This window comes from Xenopus laevis, chromosome 8S, assembly GCF_017654675.1.
Source record: "Xenopus laevis strain J_2021 chromosome 8S, Xenopus_laevis_v10.1, whole genome shotgun sequence".
Classification (NCBI taxonomy): Eukaryota; Metazoa; Chordata; class Amphibia; order Anura; family Pipidae; genus Xenopus; species Xenopus laevis.
The window spans coordinates 12,522,887-12,544,812 of NC_054386.1; the positions used below are offsets into that span (position 1 = coordinate 12,522,887).

A 21,926-nucleotide genomic window follows, 5' to 3' on the forward strand; every position below is an offset into this window, starting at 1 on the left:
TATACCCTGAGGATGGAAAAAGTCTGAATCTGAAAATCCGGCATCTCAGACCTGTCAAGGTTGCATATAAGTCAATGGGAGAAGTTCTAATGATTTTTTGTTGTGCGCTGGGTTTCGTGCAATACCCCGAAGATTTCTGAGTTTTCGGGAAAAAAGCATACGGGAAAAAGAATTGTGAAATTCTGATTTTTTCCTACATAGCAAATTTTCGGGAAAATCGAATAATAAATACACCGAAAAAAACTCGTGCGGATTAGATCAGAGTTTGTGGCTGGAAATGTTGACATACAATCGGACTTTGATAAATAACCCCCTAAATGTTGCAAACTTGTAACACTATATAGTCTACACCTGAATTACTGAGCTGCCAGACTCAAACACCAGAGACACGAACATTCAACGTTAAACTTAGTTAAAAAATAAATTATGGAAAGTAATTGAAAAAAGTCGTTATTTTTGGGGAACAATCTGAAAAAAGTGTTTGGAAGGTGAACAACCCCTTTAATCTCAGTGTCAAGTCCAGTACAACCACCATGATCAGTCTATAGAATACAGCAGTTATCGGGGATCATTATGGGAATATATATGTCACAGCCGGCACCCAATACCAGAACAAGTGCCAAGCACCCTGGTCTCGGCTCTGCTTCACCAGTAGTGTGACCACCGTTGGGCTTCGGGAGGAGCCCTCAGCTTACTTGGGTGCCACCTGGACTTAACGAGGGGTGCAAGGCGAGATGTTCTGGCTGGCAAAGGGGCATGACCGGATAGCAAGTGTCTTTGGGCAGAAGGTCAAGGAACAAGGCGTCTGGTAGAAACGGAAACAGGACAGACCAGATCAGGACAGGCAGATAAAGAATCGTCAGGCAGGCAAGGGGTCAAAACCAGGTAATCAGACAGACTGGATCAGGCAGAAGGAGTTGTCGTTAGGCAGGCAAAGGGTCAAAACAGGGAAATCAGGCAAACAGGATCAGGCAGGATCGGTAGTCAATAAACAGGCAGAATCAGGATACAGAGGTCAGAATAGTCAGGAACAGGCTGGGTCAAACACGGAAAGAACAATCAGGATAGTAATACAGAAACAGGTAGCACAAGGCTCAGGAAACCTCAGGATATGATCCTATAACGGGCACTGGCTACAGATCTGAATGGGCCTTAAATAGGGTCCCAAATCGCGCCCAAAACGTGTGCAAATTCGCGCACGCCCTAGGAAGCTCACAACGGCGCGGGCAAGGAGAGGACAGGAGTGGCGCAGCGGGCGTCCACGCCAAGGACTCGGCGTGGACACCGCTGCCCACGGTAGGTTCTTACAATATAACCGTTAAGGTACCAAGTTTTGGAAAATTAAATAATAATTACTCAACTTCACCATCTGCTGATTCTTTATGTAACCTGTTTGACTAGATACATAGTCAGGCAATAAATCATTGTGACAGTGCATCTTCCTTGATTAAGGGTCTAGGTTTTTCCTTTCTCTATACTTTGCCTTATGTTATGTCTGTGTCTCACAGCTCTAACGTCTGTGCCATAGTATTTATAGTGAGTACCAGCTGCTGCTGGCGTCTGCGAGGGATCGCTGTTTATATAAACGGTCATGCTATAACAGTGAGTGTTGTATTCTGCTTGAGCCTGAACGAGTTATTTAAAACTCCCATAAATTCCCATGAACTCGAAATACGACCAATTGAAATTTATTAAAAAAATTGAATTTTTTTTAGAGTTGGGTGAATAGGATCGACCCGCAAACTCAAATCTATTTTGAATCCGAGAAAAACTCGAATGTCAGGAAGGCTGCAAACAACTCCAAATTGATCCCAGGACGTCTTCCATAGGCTAAAACAGCAATTCCGCAGGTTTAAGGTGGGGAGTAGTCGAATTTGAGTTCTTAAAGGGCCAGTGTATGATAAATTTCAAAAATCTAATTTTTAAAAAAAACTCGACTCGAATTTTAATAATTCCCTAGTCGAATTTAACTGTTTTGGCCATAAAAAAACCCCTAAAATAAGAATTTTCACTTTAAACCTTGATAAATCTGCCCCTAAGGGGATTTTCGGAATTTGAATTTTAAAAGACCGAAATTAAGTCAGTTTTTTTTGGTCGAATAGGTCAGTTTCCAATTGAATAGGTCCGCATTCGGCCAAATTTGAATTGTATGAATCAAAGGTATAGCGAATTTGATTCAAAGTTTTTCCTAAAAAACACTTTGATTTTTCAAAGTCCACCAATTGATTCCAAATGGGTTCTAGGAGATCCCCCATAGGCTAAAACAGCAATCGGCAGGTTTTAGATGGCGAATGGTCGAAGTCGAATTTTTAAACAGTACATAATAAATTTCGATATCCAAATTTTCTAATTTTTTTCAAATTTGAATCTAATTTGGACTATTCCCCAGTCAAAGTACACAAAAGATAGCTTAAAATTGAATTTTTTTTCATGTGAAAATTCACCTCGACCTTTGATAAATCTGCCCCTAAGTGTTTGATACACAAAACGCGTAAGTCTGTGGACACAATAAATTTCTTCACTTTGCTTTAACTACCTGGTGGACGATTGCCTTTATTTGAGTGCCTACTTTTCAGTATATTCGGTTTATCCGCTCCCTGTGCTGAGGGCTCACGGCGGTGCACCTGGGCCTCTTCCCTAATGTGGTGAGTAACAGTCTTTCTATTTGGAGACCCTCATTCAAGTTCATCTATAGCCAGGAGTGCCCATACTTTACTAATGCGAGGTCTACTTTTAGTGATGTTGTCTCATTATGATCTACAGCCATAACATCTTGTTAGCATTCTGTTCCATGGAAAATATTACTTAAATATTGATTTATGAGAAAAGGTATAATGTTATATTTAACAAACAACTATTTACTATGTAACTTTAGCATAATAAAAATATGAATGAAAGGAATGAAATGGGAGAAATTTAGACAAACTGTTGACAGTGTCTTGAGTTCTATTGATCTCCAGCTGAAGGTCTATTGGTAGATCCCGATTTACCTTTTGTGACCTCCTTACGAGCCATCTAAGCAGTTATTGCATCTGCAGGTACTTATTACTCTTTTATTGCTTATATTTCTTTTTAGTTCTTCTACTATTTATCTTTCCAGGTGCTATGAAAATTAAGCCATAGCAACAAGGTATTATTCATTATATAGCACAGGCCTACTCTGCAGTGCTTTACATAGATTATACATCATTTGTGCACTTCAGTTTGATTAAGGAACAATTAAGCTACATATATGGCCCACAAGTCAAATAGATGTTCAGTGTGACTGGCCGCACACATGAATGGATGTTCATTTAAGCAACTAAATTATCTGAACTCCAGGGAATAAAGAAGGATCTTATTCACTCACCCTCATGGTGCATTAGTAGCATTTTTTTAGACCGGACAGGTCATCTGTAAAACGTATCCCTTGCCAACTTGCAATACAAGTCCCGGTAGAGAGAAATGACTATGCTCCTCTGCTGCCAGTCAGGAGTGTATATCGTGAATAAAGTACCCCCTATATAAAAGCACAAGGCCGAAGGCCGAGTGCTTTTATACAGGTCATGGAACGCTGAGGTTACTTCTAATATCCTCATATTTTCCAACAAGCGGTACTTTATTTATTATAATACACAAGTAACTCACTGTTTATAACTGACAACATCACTAGTCACCATTTATAAGGATATCATTTACAAGATATTCATGGCTTTTGTGTATTATAAAGACATGGCACCAGAAGTGATTTAGGCAAATGTCCTAGGGGTCCATTTACTTAGCTTGAGTGAAGGAATAGAGGAAAAAAACTTTGAATTTCGAAAAAAAATTTTGGCTACTTTGACCATCGAATGGGCTACTTCGACCTTCGACTACGACTTCGAATCGAATGATTCGAACTAAAAATTGTTCGACTATTCGACCATTCGATAGTCGAAGTACTGTCTCTTTAAGAAAAAACTTCGACCACCTAGTTTGCCGCAAAAAAGCTACCGAGGTCAATGTAAGCCTATGGGGAAGGTCCCCATAGGCTTCCTAAGCATTTTTTGGTCGAACAAAAATCGTTCGATCGATGGATTAAAATCCTTCGAATCGAACAATTCATGCTTGACAAAGAGTGGGGTGCCGCTCGAAACATTGCAATTTTATGGAACAACGGAGTGCTGTCAATTGGAAGATCTTATTTCTTTTACATTAAACCACCGCTTTCCATTTATGCACATAGAGGTATATTTATCAAAGCGTGAAGTTATAGATCGCCACAGTCTGCTAAAGTGAAATACCCCCACTCTACTGTCATTTCTATGGGATTTTTAAGAGTATCGATGGGTGAAAGTCAAAGTGAAAGTTCATCATTTGATAAAAACGCCTTTCAAAATCCCATAGAATTTCACAGGCAGAATTTCACTCACTGTGGTGATGTATAACTTCACTCTTTGATATATACACTCCAGAGTTGGAAAGTTGCACAGCATCATGAAGTGAATGGGGACATTCACATACGACATTGAGACAAAAATACTATCTGAAGTAGTCAGATAGTATATAATTATTGTTACAATTATTTGTATTTATACTGAAAGCACTGCTGCTATTGCTGGTTAAGCTGGCCATAGACGCAAAGATCCGATCGTACGAATCATCGAACGATCGAACTTCCCCATCTCCCAACCTGCCACTAACCATTCAGATCAAGTTTTACCATTCAGATCAAATAAAGTAGTAAAAGAACAGATCAGCCGATGTTCTGCCCCTGACAGCAATCGTACGATAGTTATGTCTGACAAAGATAGTGACAGTCTCCCACTGAAATTCGTATGATCAGCGATACACGCAGAGATATTATCGGCAGCCACCGGACGGAAAACGTTGGGACTCTCCACACACGGGCCGAAAATCGTACGAATCCTCGATTCGTACAATCAGATTTTTGCATCTATGGCCAGCTTAAGTGTCAGCCCAATCTCACTTCTGCCTTCAGTATTTTCTTTATGAAAAGGCTCATTAGATAGATGAAAACTCTTTCCCTTCATTCCTTGAGAAGATATTAATAGCAATATCTACTACATGATTGATAAGACTTGGCTTCCATGTCTTAATTAGCACTTGTATTCGGGCGACAAACCCATTCTGTATAGACCTCATTTTTTACACAAGGGGGGGGAGGGAATTATTGTCCTCCAAATGGAAAGGGTCTCCTCCAACTGTTTGCCCTAAGTAGGAAGCACAGAATTCAAGAATTATCACTGTATGATGTAGTGGCACTTGTGTTGGCAATGATTCACGTAGCTTTAAGGAGGATCGACGTAAAGTAAATTTTTTGTATGTTATCCTATTGTTACATCTTTGCAATGGTCTTCATTATGTATTTCTTATACAGTACTTTTTAAATTCTGGGGGTTTTTTTAGCGTTCAAACGGGGTCACTGACCACAACAGCCAAATATCTACTGCTCTCTGAAGCTGCAGTCTTGTTATTGCTACTTTTTGTTACTTATCTTTCTAGTCAGCCCCTCTTAAGCTGGCCATACATAGACTGAGTTAGCAGTTTATCGGGGCATTACTACACCTGAATTACCCTGTTTCCTCTTTGAAGCCACACCCAAAATCTTTATTCAATAATCTTAATAACGTTATTACATTGTTGACAGCAGCTACAAAGAAATTGTTATTCTTAAATTGGTTGTCTGTATCTACACCTTCAATAAAGGATATCTTGTCCCTCTTAAATCACTTATGCTGGCAAGAAGCAATAAGGATTAAGACGGCTGATCCTCACCTTAAGCAGAATTTTATTAACAATTGGTCATTATATTGGGACTTTTTTGACTCTTCAATCAAACTCCGTTCACTTGGACTGCTGCATTTATAATTGTAGTTTGTATCTCATTTCAAAATATTTATTTTCATTTGTGATGTGTTTGTAGTCACTTACATGTTCCGGCATTTCCTTAATATCTTTCTTATTCTACTTTCAAAATTAGCTGAGCATTATTACGTTAATATGTTTTGTTTTACTTTTGTTGGTTTTTTTTTTCTTTTTTTTTTTTTTTTTTTACTTAGCTCTAATATCAGCTTAGGTGTATTCTCCATCATCAAATTCTTCTAGGACACCTAACTCCCTAAGCTGTATAAGATTGTGTTATAGTCCTTCAATGGACCAATGTTATATCTTGCTTGCTTTTGTAAAACCCAATAAAACTTTTTAAAACACAAAAAGCAGTTTATCGGCCCATGTGTGTGGCCCTCCGACGGGCTTCCCCGATCACTGGGGACTGGACTGGGATTCAAAATAGGCCCTGCCATTCCTAGTACACAGAGGCCCAAACAACCCCCACCAGCCCACTTAATAGTCACTTTACAGCATTGGCATTTTACAGCAGCCCCTCTGGCATTTGCCAGAACCCACAGATTGCCAGTCCGGGCCTACCTAGGGCCCATGATTGGATCAGCCCAATATTGCCCGCCTCAATGCGGGCAAATTGGGGAGAGATCCGCTCATTTGGCGACATTGCCAACCAGACAGCTGCTGAAATACTCATCTGGAAAGCTGCTGAACAGAAAGATAAACAACTAAAGAAAGCAGAAAAAATAAAGAATGAAGACCAATTGCTTATTATTTTAGAATATCACTGTCTACATCATACCAAAAGTACATTCATAGGGGAACTATCGCAAAAATGAAAATTTAACATAAGCTTCCTCATACTGAAGTAAGAAACTTTCTTAATACAATCAATTAAATATTCTGCATTGTTTCTGAAATAATCAAGTTTATATTCACTATTCCTCTCTCAGCATCTGTCTCTCTTCATTCTGTCTTCATGCAGCAGTGTCAGATGAATGATCCAATATATCTTATAGGGGGACTTCTTTTTCCTTTAGTTGTATTAGAGCTCACTCAAATAACTGATTCCAGTACAAACAAATTCCAACAAAACTATTGCCTTTTGCACAAATCCTGCATGTAGAGAGACATGATGGCTGGTGAGTTTAATAGAGTGAGATCTAATACATCTTCTAGGTAAAAGGAGCCCCCCTATAAGATATATTGGATCATTCAACTGACACCCAACTTCTGAATGAGGAGAAACAGATGCTGAGAGAGGAATAGCAATTTTAATTGATTGTATTTAGAAAATGTCTTATTTCAGTATGTTGAAAGTATTACATTTTCATTTTCGCGATAGTTCCCCAATAATTGGAAAATGTGTTTAGATACATCTAACCATGTTGCACAGACAAAGCACAAATGCATATGAGTGTAGAGCCTGACATATGGGGGTAAATTTATCAAAGAGTGAAGTTCCGCCACTAGAGTGAAATTCCGCAGCTCTCAATTCATTTCTATGGGATTTTGAAAGGCGTATTTATCAATGGGTGAAGTGAAAGTTCACCCTTTGATAAATACGCCTATAAAAATCCCATAGAAATGAATGGAGAGTGGCGGAATTTCACTCTAGTGGCGGAACTTCACTATTCACTATAGCACATAACGGTTGCCAGGTATGAAATATTTGCTCTGACTTTTCATCACTTGTGATTGGGAAGATGCTGACATAACGCAATCTGTCTGTCCCCTCCCTGCTGAATGTTATACATGACATCACACACCCCCATATATCATGTGCATAGCTGGCAAATAACAAGTGAGACTTTATTCTGACACAACTACAGGTGGATAACTGGAGCCATCTAATAACTGTGAACAGACTAATATTGGAAACAGCACTGTCTGTGATTTCCCTTTTAGCCCTGCCAGATTTAGAGCAAACTGTGAAGCATCCAGGGTGTCAGTCTCAGATTAGACATGGTGTGTAATAAAAATAAGATTAAAACTTCTCTGAGCTGGTTTGTGTTGGTTGCTATGAACGTAAGCCTCTAAAGCAGTACACCAAACCATCTCATCCTATAATAACAATGTCGCTCATTGATCAATCCCCCGTGAAAGATAATTTCCCCTCCGTAGGGGTATTTATTGCACAAGTGAAAGCATCGCTGCTCTGGGAAATGCCAGCCAAGATATTCCTTTACCATACCTCCCAACTGTCCCGTTTTTCACAGGACAGTCTCGCTTTTGACAGCTCAAGCCGCAGTCCCGGCTTGTTACTGAAATGTCCCGACTTTCTCTTTTATCTCCTGCACTGAACAGCCAGAAAAAGATACAAATAGATAAATGTACTAAGCGGCGAAAATTCGCCAGAGACGGCATTGCAGCCATCGTAACACTTTGCCAGGTGAAAATTCGCTCAGACAACGCTAATTTACAAAAACGCAAAGTTGCGTCCAGGGCGCGGAACGCTGGTGAATCTTTGCTAGCGTTACTTCGGCAATCAAAGCGAAGATGCACTAGCGTTCAATTATGCCTAGCGCAACTTCGTTCAGGCTTCGCTCAGGCTAATTTGCATACGGCAGGAAAATATAAAGTTGAACGGACGTGTATGTTGCAGCAAATACATTACATTACACAAGTCCAGGGAAGAAAATAGAGTTGTTATAATGCCCTACACATGAGCCCACTGTATAGTTAATGTTCCATATGTTAGAAAATGTATGGGGGAAGCTGGTTACCCTAAAAAAAATGTAAGGACTTTTGAAGGCTATCACTCTGAAAAAAGGAAAAGACGCCAGCGTTTTTTGGGATTTAGAAACTTTTTCCACTAAAAATATGATGTAAGTAACAGAAGATTGAGGAAGCTCTATGCACTCCAGTGCACTTCTCCTGGTCTGAGCTGGCGAAGGCAAGTCTGGCGAAAGAGGTAACATTCAGTAAAATCCGCATCTTAGTGAATTTGCGGAGTAATGTACATTCACCAGAGCGAAGATTCACCTGCCGATAGAGTGCAAATGAGCGCTAGCGTCTATCTCCTATGCCTGCGCCTGTTAGTAAATCGGCAAAGTGCCTGAAAGCGCACCACCAGTTGCAGAAAGATACTTTTGTAACAATTTTGAGATAAGCAAATAAGTAATTGTAACAATTAAGATAAAAATGTCTCTTGGGAGAAGTTAGACGCACAGCTTAAAGGGCAATTCACCTTCATTAGCAAAACTGCAATAACTGGGAAAAAAAACACAGAAATGTGTTCAAAACTTTCATAACCTGCCAATTCAATTTTGTAAACTGAACATGGTAATTAGGGGGTGTGGTCACAAAATGGGTGTGAGCCAAAACATTTCGCCGCGTGGCTACTCTTTTTATTTCTAAAATGTTGGGAGGTACTGTATAATTTATTGAAGTTGCCAAATTGATTGTTAAAGGAACCCATAAAAACTGGGTAAATAAATAGGCTGTGCAAAATAGAAAAAAAATTCTAATATAGTTAGTTAGCCAAAAATATAATGTACAAAAGCTGGAGTGACTGGATGTCTAACATAACAGAACAGAACACTACTTCCTGCTTTGCAGATCTCTAACTCTGAGTTTGTCAGTGACTATAAGGGGGCCTGTATGGGACATAACTGTTCAGTGAGTTTGCAATTAATCCTTAGCATTCAGCTCAGATTCAAAAGCAACAGATATGACCCATGTGGCCCCTCCTCAAATCACTGATTGGTTACTGCCTGGTAACCAATCAGTGGAAACCAAGAGAGCTGCAAAGCAGGAAGTAGTGTTCTGGCTATTATGTTACACATCCAGTCAATCCAGCCTTTACACATTACATTTTTGGCTAACTAACTATATTAGAAACATGTTTTATTTTGCACAGCCTATCTATTTACCCACTTTTTATTTTTACATTGAACAATTCCTTTAATAAAATAGCTTGTTAAAAATAGGGCTCAGCCCATAGTCTCAGCTTGTTAAAATCCACTAAATTTCCAATATTACGTTTCTGTAAATGTGACACTCGAAACCATCTGATCCTTTCCTCATGCTCTAAGTGATACAGTGAATGGAACCAGTTCTTCCACACGTTAATGGAGCAGTACATTTTACAGACTTCAAAAAATCAGTAGAAATGAATGGGGTCTTGTTACAGTATTTGTAGTGACCATAAAAGAACTGCAAATGTTCTGCAGTAAAAGTCTCACTTTACTGTATCCACAGGGGCAATCTCCCTCCTTCCGCTAGCAGTACTTCCATCACATAATAGTCACATCTGGATGCTGTCAATACACAGAACATGCAGCAAAGGTTCTAATGAAATGTAAAGACACTGTTTATATAGTATTGTCTAGTGAACAATGTAGCCCCCTTTTGTAATATATAAGGGCATTAGAAGTCACCAGAAGCTCCATTACCAAAGGCTGATTGATTTCCTACAGGTCATACAACTCCAAGGTGTAAATTATCGCTGTACTGGATATTATCTCTTATCCTGTAATATGCAGGTCATGGATGAAAAGTGATCTCAATTAGCATTGTTTATAACTGATGATATCACCAGTGCAGTGTTTCTAAGGATACATTTTGCAGGGTATGCATGGCTCTCATTAATTATTCTCAGATTAGAACACATTGTTTTAGCCATAAAATATCAGAAACAAGCAATCGAATATATTAAACCAACTTCTACAACTTTAATGGTATATGCTGCATTATTGAGCAATAAAACGGCAACTAAACAATGTTTACTTTTGGCAGCAGAATCCCTTTTGTTAATGGTTGTAAACAACCAGAGAAGCCGACCCAACCCTGAGTTATGCTACCTCTTGAGGCAGGAGTGACCACCATCCTCTCCCGAAACAGACCTGCAATTGATAGAGAAAAACATCTCTCCAGGGGGCATATTTATCAAAGAGTGAAGTTAGAGAGTAGAGTGAAATTCCGCCACTCTCCATTCATTTCTATAGGATTTTTAAAAGAGTATTTATCAATCGAACTCAAAATAATCAAAAAACATGGAGGCCCATTTATCAAAATTCAAATTTGTGTAGTTCTAGAGGTTTTTTCAACCACAACTAAACTCATGTTAAAAAAAAGCACAAATGTCTACTTATTTATTAAAAGATCTAAATATAAAAACCATGAACAAACAAAATGCAGGACTAACCCAAATAAGAATATGAACTTGAAACTTGAACTTGAAATCCTTGTTTATTTTTGTGCATTTACAAGCAAGAAAAAAAACTTCTGAATATTCTAAAACCTCAAAGTTACCATATATTTTAAATTTGCAAAGGACAGCTCCCACTGAATTCTTTTTTTTTTTTTTTTCGTTTTTTTGTGGTTCTCACTTGTAATACATTTATATATAGATAAAAAATGATTTATTCATTTTGCTTGTTTTTTTTGCTAAAAATGATAGTAAGAAAAAAAAGTCAGTTGTTAATCACAAACCAGTGATGGATGGAACAATGAAAGCGTGACTATTGTGCAAATTTAACGATTTGTATTGAGAATGAAGGGGATTACAATACAGTAAATACAGTATATACCAAGGCAATCCTGAATGTGTTTAACTTGCCGGTGCTGGACTAGCAGGAACCACAAGTGTTAGTAAAATATATTACTCCCTCTAAAAACCATGTTAGTAATGCAAAGGATGCAGGTGATTTTAGGATGGAATCTAACCTCCCTTCATTAGGTGAAATTGTTGGGTGATCCCACTGATTCCCCAGCTGGGGAGATACTTAGGGGGTTATTTATCAAGGTCCGAATTTATCTCAGTATTTCTAATATCAAACTTTGAGTAACTCCGAATTCCCCAATGGACCTTATTTATGAAGAAAATAAGGTCGGGCAAACTTCAGAGCTTTCCCCGAAATCTCCGAATTATTTGGAGTTTGCCTGCAAAAACTTTTTGTGCCAAAACCCTGAAATCATCGGATATCAGTATGGACATCACCACAGACACTGAGACATTCCCCATTGACTTATACAGGACCTCGAGAGTATTTAGATGCCAGGGTTTCGGTTTAGGAGTTTTGAGACCATCAGACTTTAATAAATCTCGAAAAATTCGTAGTTTTTTTTTTGCTCAGAAAACTACGAATTATTCGAGGTTCGGATATTCGGACCTTGATATAATAAATATAATTGAGACCTTGATATAATAAATAAATAAATAAATAACCCCCATAAAATAGTGCAGAATAACATTATATCACTATGCACTATGAGATTTAGATTTATGTTACAGAGATACCTGCAATAACACACATGATCATTTATTAACAAGGGGCCTCACTGAAAAAAGGGGCTTATATGAAAAGCCCTACTTACACATCAGGTCGATAGTTGCCCAGCTGACTCGTTTAAGATGACCTTGCCGAGGCCGACGGACTGGCATCTTAAAGAAACCAGATTATCTGGCAGATTCCACCATGAAAATGGGCAGAGTAGCAAATCCTTCAGATTATTTCCCGCATAGGACAGAAAGGAGAATGTATCCAAATGACACATCAGGCAAAAAGTATACCGACACTCAGGGTCCGAATTAGCGTTTAGCACAAACGAGGAAATGCCACTGAGCACAGCAAGGGAAAATAAATTCAGTTGAAATCAAGCCAAGTTTCACCAACCCAAAACTGCTTGGGATATTTTGGACTGAAAGCCCTCCAATCACAGGAGTGGTGACAAGAAAAGCTAACAGCAGCCCCAGTGCACCATATATGTATTAGATTGTAGCACACTGGGGACACTGAAACTGGAGATGGGTCTTCCAGATCAGACCTTGCCTCCCTATAAGAAGCATCACATGTCACTTGTCAGTGTGAAATAGAGTAGGGTTCAGAGGTCTCGTGTGAAACTCAGGGCCATGTGCAGAGGGACATATGTGAAATGAGATTTTAATCTCATCTAAAGAAAGAAATGCAGCTTGTCATTGTAACAATCCAGACGCAGCTAATACTGACATGGGACTCATCTCATAGCTACCATTAGTAACCCAAAGCCCAGACATCACAACAGCACTCTAGTGACCAGTGGCATGGATGGGAAACTTTACTAAAAAAAAATACTTACTTTTTTTAAAAAAAAAAAAAAAAACAAACTTGCCCTTTAACCAAATAATAAAGGGCTCCTGGTATTTGGAATGTACAAGAAAAATAATTAATTACATGATTAAGTATTATTGAATTAAAATAATCTCAACTGTATTAGTTAGTGGCTATTAAAAGCAGTATATGTCTATGTTTTCCTATTCCCTTCACAACTTCCCTGACTATGGGAATCAGTAGTAGTAGTAGTTAGCTGTCTTCAAACCAAGCAGCCATTTCCCACAATGCCTTATTTTCTCACAGACCATGCAAGGCATTGTGGGGTTTTTAAGACAGCTGACTACCAATATAATATTTCAATGGGGTCAGAGCAAGGGGTGGAGGGATTATAAGGAACAGAATCAGTCAGTATTGTTGATACTGAATCAAAACAATTACATTTACAAGACAAAATCTTTAAAATAGTTGAAACTGACAAATTTGCCAGCAATGGCTTTGCACCCATTGCAACACTTGGTCAGGCGGAAATTCACTGGGACAATGTTAACTTATATAAAATGTGTCGTTTCGTCCTGGCTGACGGACGCTGGAGAATTTTCGCTAGCGTTACTTCGGCAATGCGAGCAAATCAAAGAGAAGATGCGCTAGTGTTCAATTCTGCAGAGCGCAAATTGGAAAACCGGAAACCGGTTACCCAAAAATTTTTTTATGACTTTTGCGCCCAGAAAAAAAAAGGAAAAGAGGCCAGCGTTTTTTGAACTCAGATGCTTTTCCCACTCAGAATATGATGTAACTGAAGATTGAGGAAGTTCTATGCACTCCATTGCCTGGTCTGAGCTGGCAAAGTCAAGTCTGGTGAAAGAGGTAACGTTCAGTAAAATATCTAGTATAGGAAAATCTAAAAAAAAAAAAATCTAAAATCTAGATTTACCTATACTAGATATACCATGACCTGGATGAATGAAAATCTTCATAGTCGTTCAGTAAAATCTGCAGTGAATTTGCGGAGTAAAGGCCTGGCAATGAAATAATATGATTGGCTATTTGGTAGCCCCTATGTGGACTGGCAGGCCACAGGCGGCTCTGTTTGGCAGTACACACGCTTTTTATAAAACCAAAACTTGCCTGGAATTCAAAAAGAAGCACCTGCTTTGGGGGCATTGGGAACAATATCCAAGGGGTCAGAAAGCAACATGTTGCTTGTGAGCTACTGGTTGGGGAACACTGCTTAATAGTTACATTGCACCTCACTATATTTACTGCTGTCCATTTATTTGGATTCCTGACCTGAAGAGTATATTGCTAGGTAATGTTCCATCAAGGATTTATATAACTAAATCTAATTAAAAGTACCCAACCCTAGGTGTATAACCTTATGCTCAGTTTCCCAGCAACACCATTAAATGTCCCATTGACACCCAATCCTCAGTGGTCCTTCATTCCTACCCAACCAATTGGCCTTCTACATGGTTTTACCATGTCATTCCTCTTTTTCAACCTCTTTTTCAGTTACTAAGTTGTTTCACACTTGACAAAGAGCCTCACAGGGCTCCAAACATGTTGTGTGGCAATAAACACTGAAGTTGAGCAGTTAATCCTGCAGTATTGCCTCTTCCTTGTAAACCTTATTTCTTTGGATAATATTATTGAACCCACAACAGAGGCACATACAAGGACATTGGCTGAAATTTTTTTTATCCACTATTGGATTTGTAGGTATCAGTCTAATTGACTTTGTTTCTGCATATCAACTATGGTGGGTAGATTCAAATGTGTGTCTAAATATTTATGCAGGTGAAGGTTGCACTATAAATGTAAAAATATGCCCCTTAATTTATACTAATATAAGCAGCTACTGTAGATCAGCTCTATGTTTTTCACAACCAGTAAACTGCTGTGTTGTTGCCTTATCACATAAGCAGGGCATCATGGATTATTTTATCTCTTATATTTTATACGCTGTATGTATTCATTTAAACATTTAGCGGCAGATTTATCAAGGGTCAAATTAATAATTTGAATATTTAAATTCGAATTTTGAGTTTACTTTAGTATAATTTGACTAGGGAATAGTCCAAATTCGATTTGAGTTTAAAAAAAAATTCGAAATTCGACTATTCACCATCTAAAACCTTAGCCTATGGGGGAACCTCCTACAACCAATTTAAAGGCATTTGGTGGACTTTTGAAAATCAATTTTTTTTTTAATCCAATTTGATCGAATTAGATTCGAGTTTGCAGGTAGATCCTATTCACCCGAATATAAAAAATTAGATTTTTTTTCCCGAATTTCCTGTTTATTGGAGTTGAAGGGAGTTTTTAGAAACTCCCATAAACTCAAAAATTCGACCCTTGATAAATCTGCCCCTGAGTCTTATTACTTATCAATGTTTCTTTACCTCCATCTTGTGAGTTCATGATATTGAGAGCAAACAGCATTGCGTTGGAAAAGGTAGTGGCTTCTTCTTTGCTTGCAAAGTTCAGACCGTACACCTGCCGGGCATCCCTCCATTGGTGGAAGGTTGGCGTGGCCTGATTGTATTTCAGACCTTTCACAAGAGAATAATTAATAACTACCTGCAAAGAGAAAAGGGATTTTGTGCTTAACACTAAAGTACAGCTTCTGTTGTTTTGCAGTAATGCTTAGGGCAGTGGTACACGCTAAGATTCGGGGGGTTTAGTCGCCCAGCGACAAATCGCCTCTTCTTCGGGCGACTAATCTCCCTGAAAAGCTTTTCTGTCGTCTAGAATCTAAATCGCCGGCGGGATGGCACTCGGAGCGCTTTGTTTTCCGAAGTCGTCCGAAGTTGCCTAACGAGGAAACCCGCCGACGATTTACAATTTAGACTGACGGAAGGCTTTACGGGATGATTAGTCGCCAGAAGAAGAGGCGATTTGTCTCTGGGCGACTAAATCTCCCTGAATCTTAGCATGTGTCACCACCCTTAGAGAGACTTGTTTTTTAAAGGAAAAGGAAAGACAATTTACATTGGGGTGCCAAAAGTTAGGAACCCCTAAGTGATTATATTTATTGATCTGACACCCCAGGCCGGTGCTCCAATCAGTAGAAAACTGCTCCGGGCCGGGGTTATTCCAGCAAGCACCACGTTACGATTCTCTTCCATCTTCTTCGGTTTTCAAATTTCCCGGGGCAGACACATGAGCAGTAGAATGAAATATCGGCTTTTTCATTAAAGTTCGGCTTTTCACTCTATTGCACATGTGCAGCCGTGAGAAGACTGAGGAAGCAGGAAGAACTTTTGGGATCCACCTCGTCCGACCATTACTACTCATCATTAAAATATAGAAAGAAAAAGCAAGTGCCATGGCCTACTTAATTACTTCTGTATTCAGGTTTGCTTTTAAAAATTACTGATCTGATATTGATCCTTCATTGCCACTATGGAGCTATAGCAAAATAATAACCATTACTGGCGATTTTTGTTTCTGTTACATGAATTTAGGTGATATTATGTTTCTTTAAAGGGGAACTTTCACGAAAATGAAAATTTAATATAAGCTTCAGCATACTGAAATAAGAAATTTTCTAAATACCGTATAATCAATTAAAAATTCTGTACCATTTCTAAAGTAATCAAGTTTATCTTCACTATTCCTCTCTCAGCATCTGTTTCACCTCATTCTGTCTTCATTCAGGAGTTGGGTGTCAGATGAATGATCCAATATATCTTATAGGGGGGCTCCTTTTTCCTAGAAGATGTATTAGAGCCCACTCTATTAAAATCACCAGACATCATGTCTCTCTACATGCAGAATTTGTGCAAAAAGCAGTTATTTTGTTAGATTTTGTTTGTACTGAAATCAGTTATTTGAATGAGCTCTAATTCATCCGCTAGGAAAGGAAGCCCCCCCCCCTATAAGATATATTGGATCTAACTGTCAATGAATATCTGACACCCAACTGCTGCAAGAAGAGAGAATGAAGAGAAACAGATGCTGAGAGAGGGATAGTGAATATAAACTTGATTATTTCAGTAACAATGCAGAATTTGTAATTTATTTAATTGATTTTTAGTTTCTTATTTCAGTTTGAGGAAGCTTATATTAAATTTTCATTTTCACAATAGTTCCCCTTTAAACTTAAAGCAGGGAATAGTTTGATATTAACACTCTCAGTTATATTAAGATTTGCATATGACATATCTGCTGTTCTTTCATCAAGGATTATTTCTTGTGACAACTCTATTATCATGCATAAATGAGAGAGTCTTTGAAGATCATCTCATTTTTATTCAAGTACTTTTTGGCCAAATAAAAGAATATTTATAGAGCTCATATCAAAGTAAAATATGTTCATGGATACATGACAGATTTCATTTTTAGATACTTGTACATTTTAATGAGTAAGCCTAGATATTTAGGTAGTACATTTTATGAATCTCTGCTAGAATGGATCTATAATTCATAGAACAGGTTGTTGATGGTCTGTTCTTTGGAAGCAGATCCAATGACCTAACTAGGGAGCCACCCAAAGAGCTAATAATACTGTTGTCACTGATAATATTGAATTTAGTTAATTACCTCCTTAGCAGAAGACAGGGCTGTCCATTCTGGCAATTACCAGCAGCCTCCTGCCTGATATTTAAAAAAAAAACTCTGTTAATCTGCCCCAAGCATTACATATATTACATGCAGCACCAGTGCATACCTCCCAACATTTTGGGAATAAAAAGAGGTAAAAAAAAGTTGCCACGCGAAGTGCGGCGAATTTTGACCATGCCCATGTCTGTGGCCACATCCCCTAATTACCATGTTCATTTTAGGAAATTTGGCAGGTTATGAAAGTTTGATCATATTTCTGTGTTTTTTTTTCAGTTATTACAGTTTTGCTAATGAAGGTGAATTGCCCTTTAAGCTGTGAGTCTAACTTCTCCGAAGGGACCTGTTATCCTATATTGTTACAATTACTTATTTGCTGATCTCGAAATTGTAACAAACGTATCTTATCTGCAGCTGTGGCTGTTCAGGGCTCTCTGCCAAAAGCCAATTAAGTTAGAAACATTGTTTCTTTTTCTGCCTGTTCAGTGCAGAGAAAATCTGAACTTTCCAGTACAAACGAGGGACTGCTGGTTGAGCGGTCAAAAGAGGGACTGTCCCTCTACAAACGGGACAGTTGAGAGGTATGCCAGTGGTGTAACTAGATTTACTGGGCCCCACAGCAAATTAGGGATGCACTGAATCCACTATTTTGGATTTGGCCAAATACAGAACCAAATCCTAATTTGCATATGCAAATTAGTGGTGGGAAGGGGAAAACATTTTTTACTTCCTTGTTTTGTGACAAAAAGTCACTCGATTTCCCTCCCCGCCCCTAATTTGCATATGCAAATTTGGATTCGGTTCGGCCGGACAGAAGGATTCGGCCGAATCCGAATACTGCTGAAAAAGGCCAAATCCCGAACCGAATCCTGGATTGGGTGCATCCTTACAGCAAATTAAATTAATTTAGGGCCCCCAACATATCCAGTGCTGCTTTACCAATATATGTTAAAATTGTTCTTTATTTGGGCCCCCTTATACCTTCTGGGCCCCCTTATACCTTCTGAGCCCCCTACAGTCGCAGGGTCTGCTTCCTCTGTAGTTACACCCCTGTGCAGCACTCACATCACTGTGACAAACTAATCATAGGGGTGCATATAATGAAATGAAGCCTTTTACTCCTGGATTTTGCTTTTTCCCTCAATTCACATCTTTAGAATTAGGTTCCAAAATTCCAAAATTATATTTTCCCAGAATTTAAATTTTTCCATAATTGGTATTGTTCATGCTGGTCCTCTGATATATCTTAAACTGAGGCTCTTCGCCTAACATAGAGAATGTCCATTTTTTTTAATGTGTCTCAATAACCCCTTTTCTGACCCAACCAGAAGGCCCCTACGCAGCTGCAGTATTGCACATTCACAGACCAACTTGCCGTATATTTAAAATAAATAACTGAAATAAAGATATCATTAGTACATAGGAGTTATCCTGCAGCGAAAGTGTTTAGAAAACCTACAGGTACTTACTTGCTGATCCTGAAGTTTAACACCGACTACTCTAAAGGTATTATTGGCAGTGTTGTGATATATATTAATCCTGCTGAACCCCTGCTGGCCTGGCTTGATTGGCACCCATTTTTTACTGGTGTCATCATAGATCATAACGGAAGCTCTCGCTTGGCAGATACTCTGTTCACTGTAAAAGAAGAGAGAAAGATGTATTCAGGATTATGCTATTAAGATTGGGTTGGGGAGGGGATTCTGTATTAGTAATTTCCAGCCAGCAGCTATCATTTGCACTTCTCATCATACAAATGGTACAAAAGCAGACAGCTGAAAACAATCACAACATTATTCCATATAGTACAGGTATTTAATCAGAAATTACTAGCATTATTATATGATATTCGAAACCCATATACCCCCATGATATCTGATATTGCAAGCGGTGTTTCTCAAGGCACAAGAAGGGAAACACCATGCTGAGTAACAGGAGATGAGGAGAAAAACAGACCTTGAACCTTGTATATAAACAATCTTCTGAATACAGCAGAACACTTCATATTACATAATTCGTGATTTTGGCTATAGCTTCCAGTCAAGTACACACTGAAGTTCTATGTAGTGCACACTACTGACATTTCCAGCCAATGCAGTGACAATTTTTCTGCTACCTTAAAGGAAAACTATACCCCCAAAACATACACTTAAGCAACAAATAGTTTATATCATATTAAGTGGCATAGAATCTTACCAAACTGGAATATATATTTAAATAAATCTTGCCCTTTTACATCTCTTGCCTTGAGCCACCATTTCGTGATGGTCTGTGTGCTGCCTCAGAGATCACCTGGCCAGAAATACTGCAGCTCTAACTGTAACAGGAAGTAGTGTTGAAGCAAAAGACAGAACTCTGTCTGTTAATTGGCTCATGTGACCTACAAGTATGGTTTGTTGGTATGTTTGTGTGCACCGTGAATCCTACGATCCCAGGGGAAAATGGCAATTTTCTATTTATGATTACCCAATGGCACATACTACTAGAAAAGTATATTATTATGAATATGGTTTATTTACATGAAGCAGGGTTTTACACATGAGCTGTTTTATGCAATATCTTTTTATAGAGACCTACATTGTTTGGGGGTATAGTTTTCCTTTAAAATAAAGCTCTTCAATATTATTTATATTTTGTTAAATAAAGTAGCTGTGGCTTGGGGACACACGGGAAGTGGACACAGTTGCTGCGTGTGAGAATTCTGGTTTTTGCCCTAAAATACAAAATTATCATGTTCTTAACACAATAACCACTTTAGAGTACACACAATATGTCAAATGCAACAAATAAAACTGACCCTAGTGGGTGTGTGTGACAGTTATAAAGACTGAAGATAAAGTTCAGCTGGGGCAGATGTGAATTAACAATTCTGTGCTGTGTAGTTTGTCAGCTCTCTATAAATGAAGGATAATAATTACAATAAAAATAAAAACAATGAAAATATACTGTACATACAAATATAACTGGCCTGACTGTCCTTTACAACAGAGTGTTAAATTCAGTGAAAGAAACGCAGCACCCTCTGCTGTCCCTGAGTCCATACTCCCACTGTAGTCTTATTCAGGCATGGCACTGTACACAAGCAAGGGAAAGTTCCTCTACTGTTAAAAGGGGTGGTTCCCCTTTAAGTTAACTTTTAGAATGGCTATTTCTAAGCAACTTTTCAACTGGTCCTCATTATTTATGTTTTATACTTTTATAATTATTTGCCTTTTTCTTCTAACTCTTTCCAGCTTTCGAATAGGGGTCACTGACCCCTTCTAAAAACAAATGCTCTGTGAAGCTACACATTTTTTGCTATTGTAGTTTTTATTACTCATCTTTCTATTCAGGCCTCTCCTATTCATATTCCAGTCTCTTATTCAAATTAATTCAATTTGCCAAAACTGTAAACCGGAGAGCTTCTGAATACAGTGGAGGAACTACCGGGGGAGCAGGGGGTGCAATTGGGCCGATTTCCGGCCACAACGGCCGATTTTGGAGCAGATAATCTGGTATGGAGGGGGGCGGGCCCAGCTGCACGTCCCGCACCAGGGCCCGCCCCCCTCCAGTTACGTTATTGGCTGAATAAATAGCTAAATAACTCAAAAACCACAAATAATAAAAAATGAAAACCCACTGCAAATTGTCTCAGAATATCACTCTTAAAGCTTCTATAAGGTCCCTGCACACTGGGTTTTTTTTTCCTTGATTTGTGTCAGGTTGCAACACTTTTCCAAAGCAAATGAAAGCTCCAGACTTAAAAAATATGATCTAAATTAAATTTGTAACCAACATGTAACCATATATGTTATGCTTTGCTAATGCAAAATTCATATAAGTGCATATGGTAATTAGTGAACTTACTCCTAATTCATACACAGACATGTGCATATGTAATTTACAAGGTAGATAGATAGATACTGAATATACTAAGTACCATTGTTGTTAATTCTGGGACAGCTCTTTAAAGTTCTTAGTCAGTGATCCCCAACCAGTAGCTCGTGAGTAACATGTTGCTCTCCAACCCCTTGGATGTTGCTCCCAGTGGCCTCAAAGCAGGAGCTTATTTTTAAATTTCAGGCTTGGAGGCAGGTTTTGGTTCTATAAAAGCCAGCTGTACTGCCTGTAGGCTGCAAGTCCACATAGGGGCTACCAATAGCCAATCACAACCCTTATTTGGCGCCATTCAGGAACATTTTCCTTGCTTGTGTTGCTCCCCCACTCTTTTTAAATCTGAATAGGTTATATGTTTTTAAATCTGGTAAGTTGAATGTATAGGAGAATGTGAAGATATCCTTAGATAAAGAGCTGATTAGGATGAGTAGCTTGATCCCTCTTACAGAATACACAGTGGTCTTAGAGACCCGGCAATAAGTAAATAAATGAATTAGGGATGTGTTCAGTGCACAGCAGAAAAATACGGAGTGTTTATGTGAGCAGGCCCATTTGCTAGTGAGACATTCAGAAAAAGGCCTAGGAGCACAACGGCAAGTTATTCTTTAATTACTTATATTTCTTGTGGTG

The 21,926-nt window shown here is 38.6% G+C and overlaps 1 protein-coding gene across 6 annotated transcripts in view; it reads right to left on the reverse strand.

The window, feature by feature from the left end:
- The window catches only part of evl.S (Enah/Vasp-like S homeolog), a 93,390-nt gene that overhangs the window by 35,026 nt on the left and 36,438 nt on the right, over positions 1-21,926 (reverse strand). For all 6 annotated transcript variants that reach the window (XM_018232167.2, XM_041574351.1, XM_041574350.1 and 3 more), the window contains 2 exon segments: positions 18,890-19,058; positions 15,260-15,437 (listed from right to left, as the gene is read on the reverse strand). In XM_018232167.2, coding sequence (XP_018087656.1) covers positions 15,260-15,437; positions 18,890-19,058 — 347 coding nt within the window.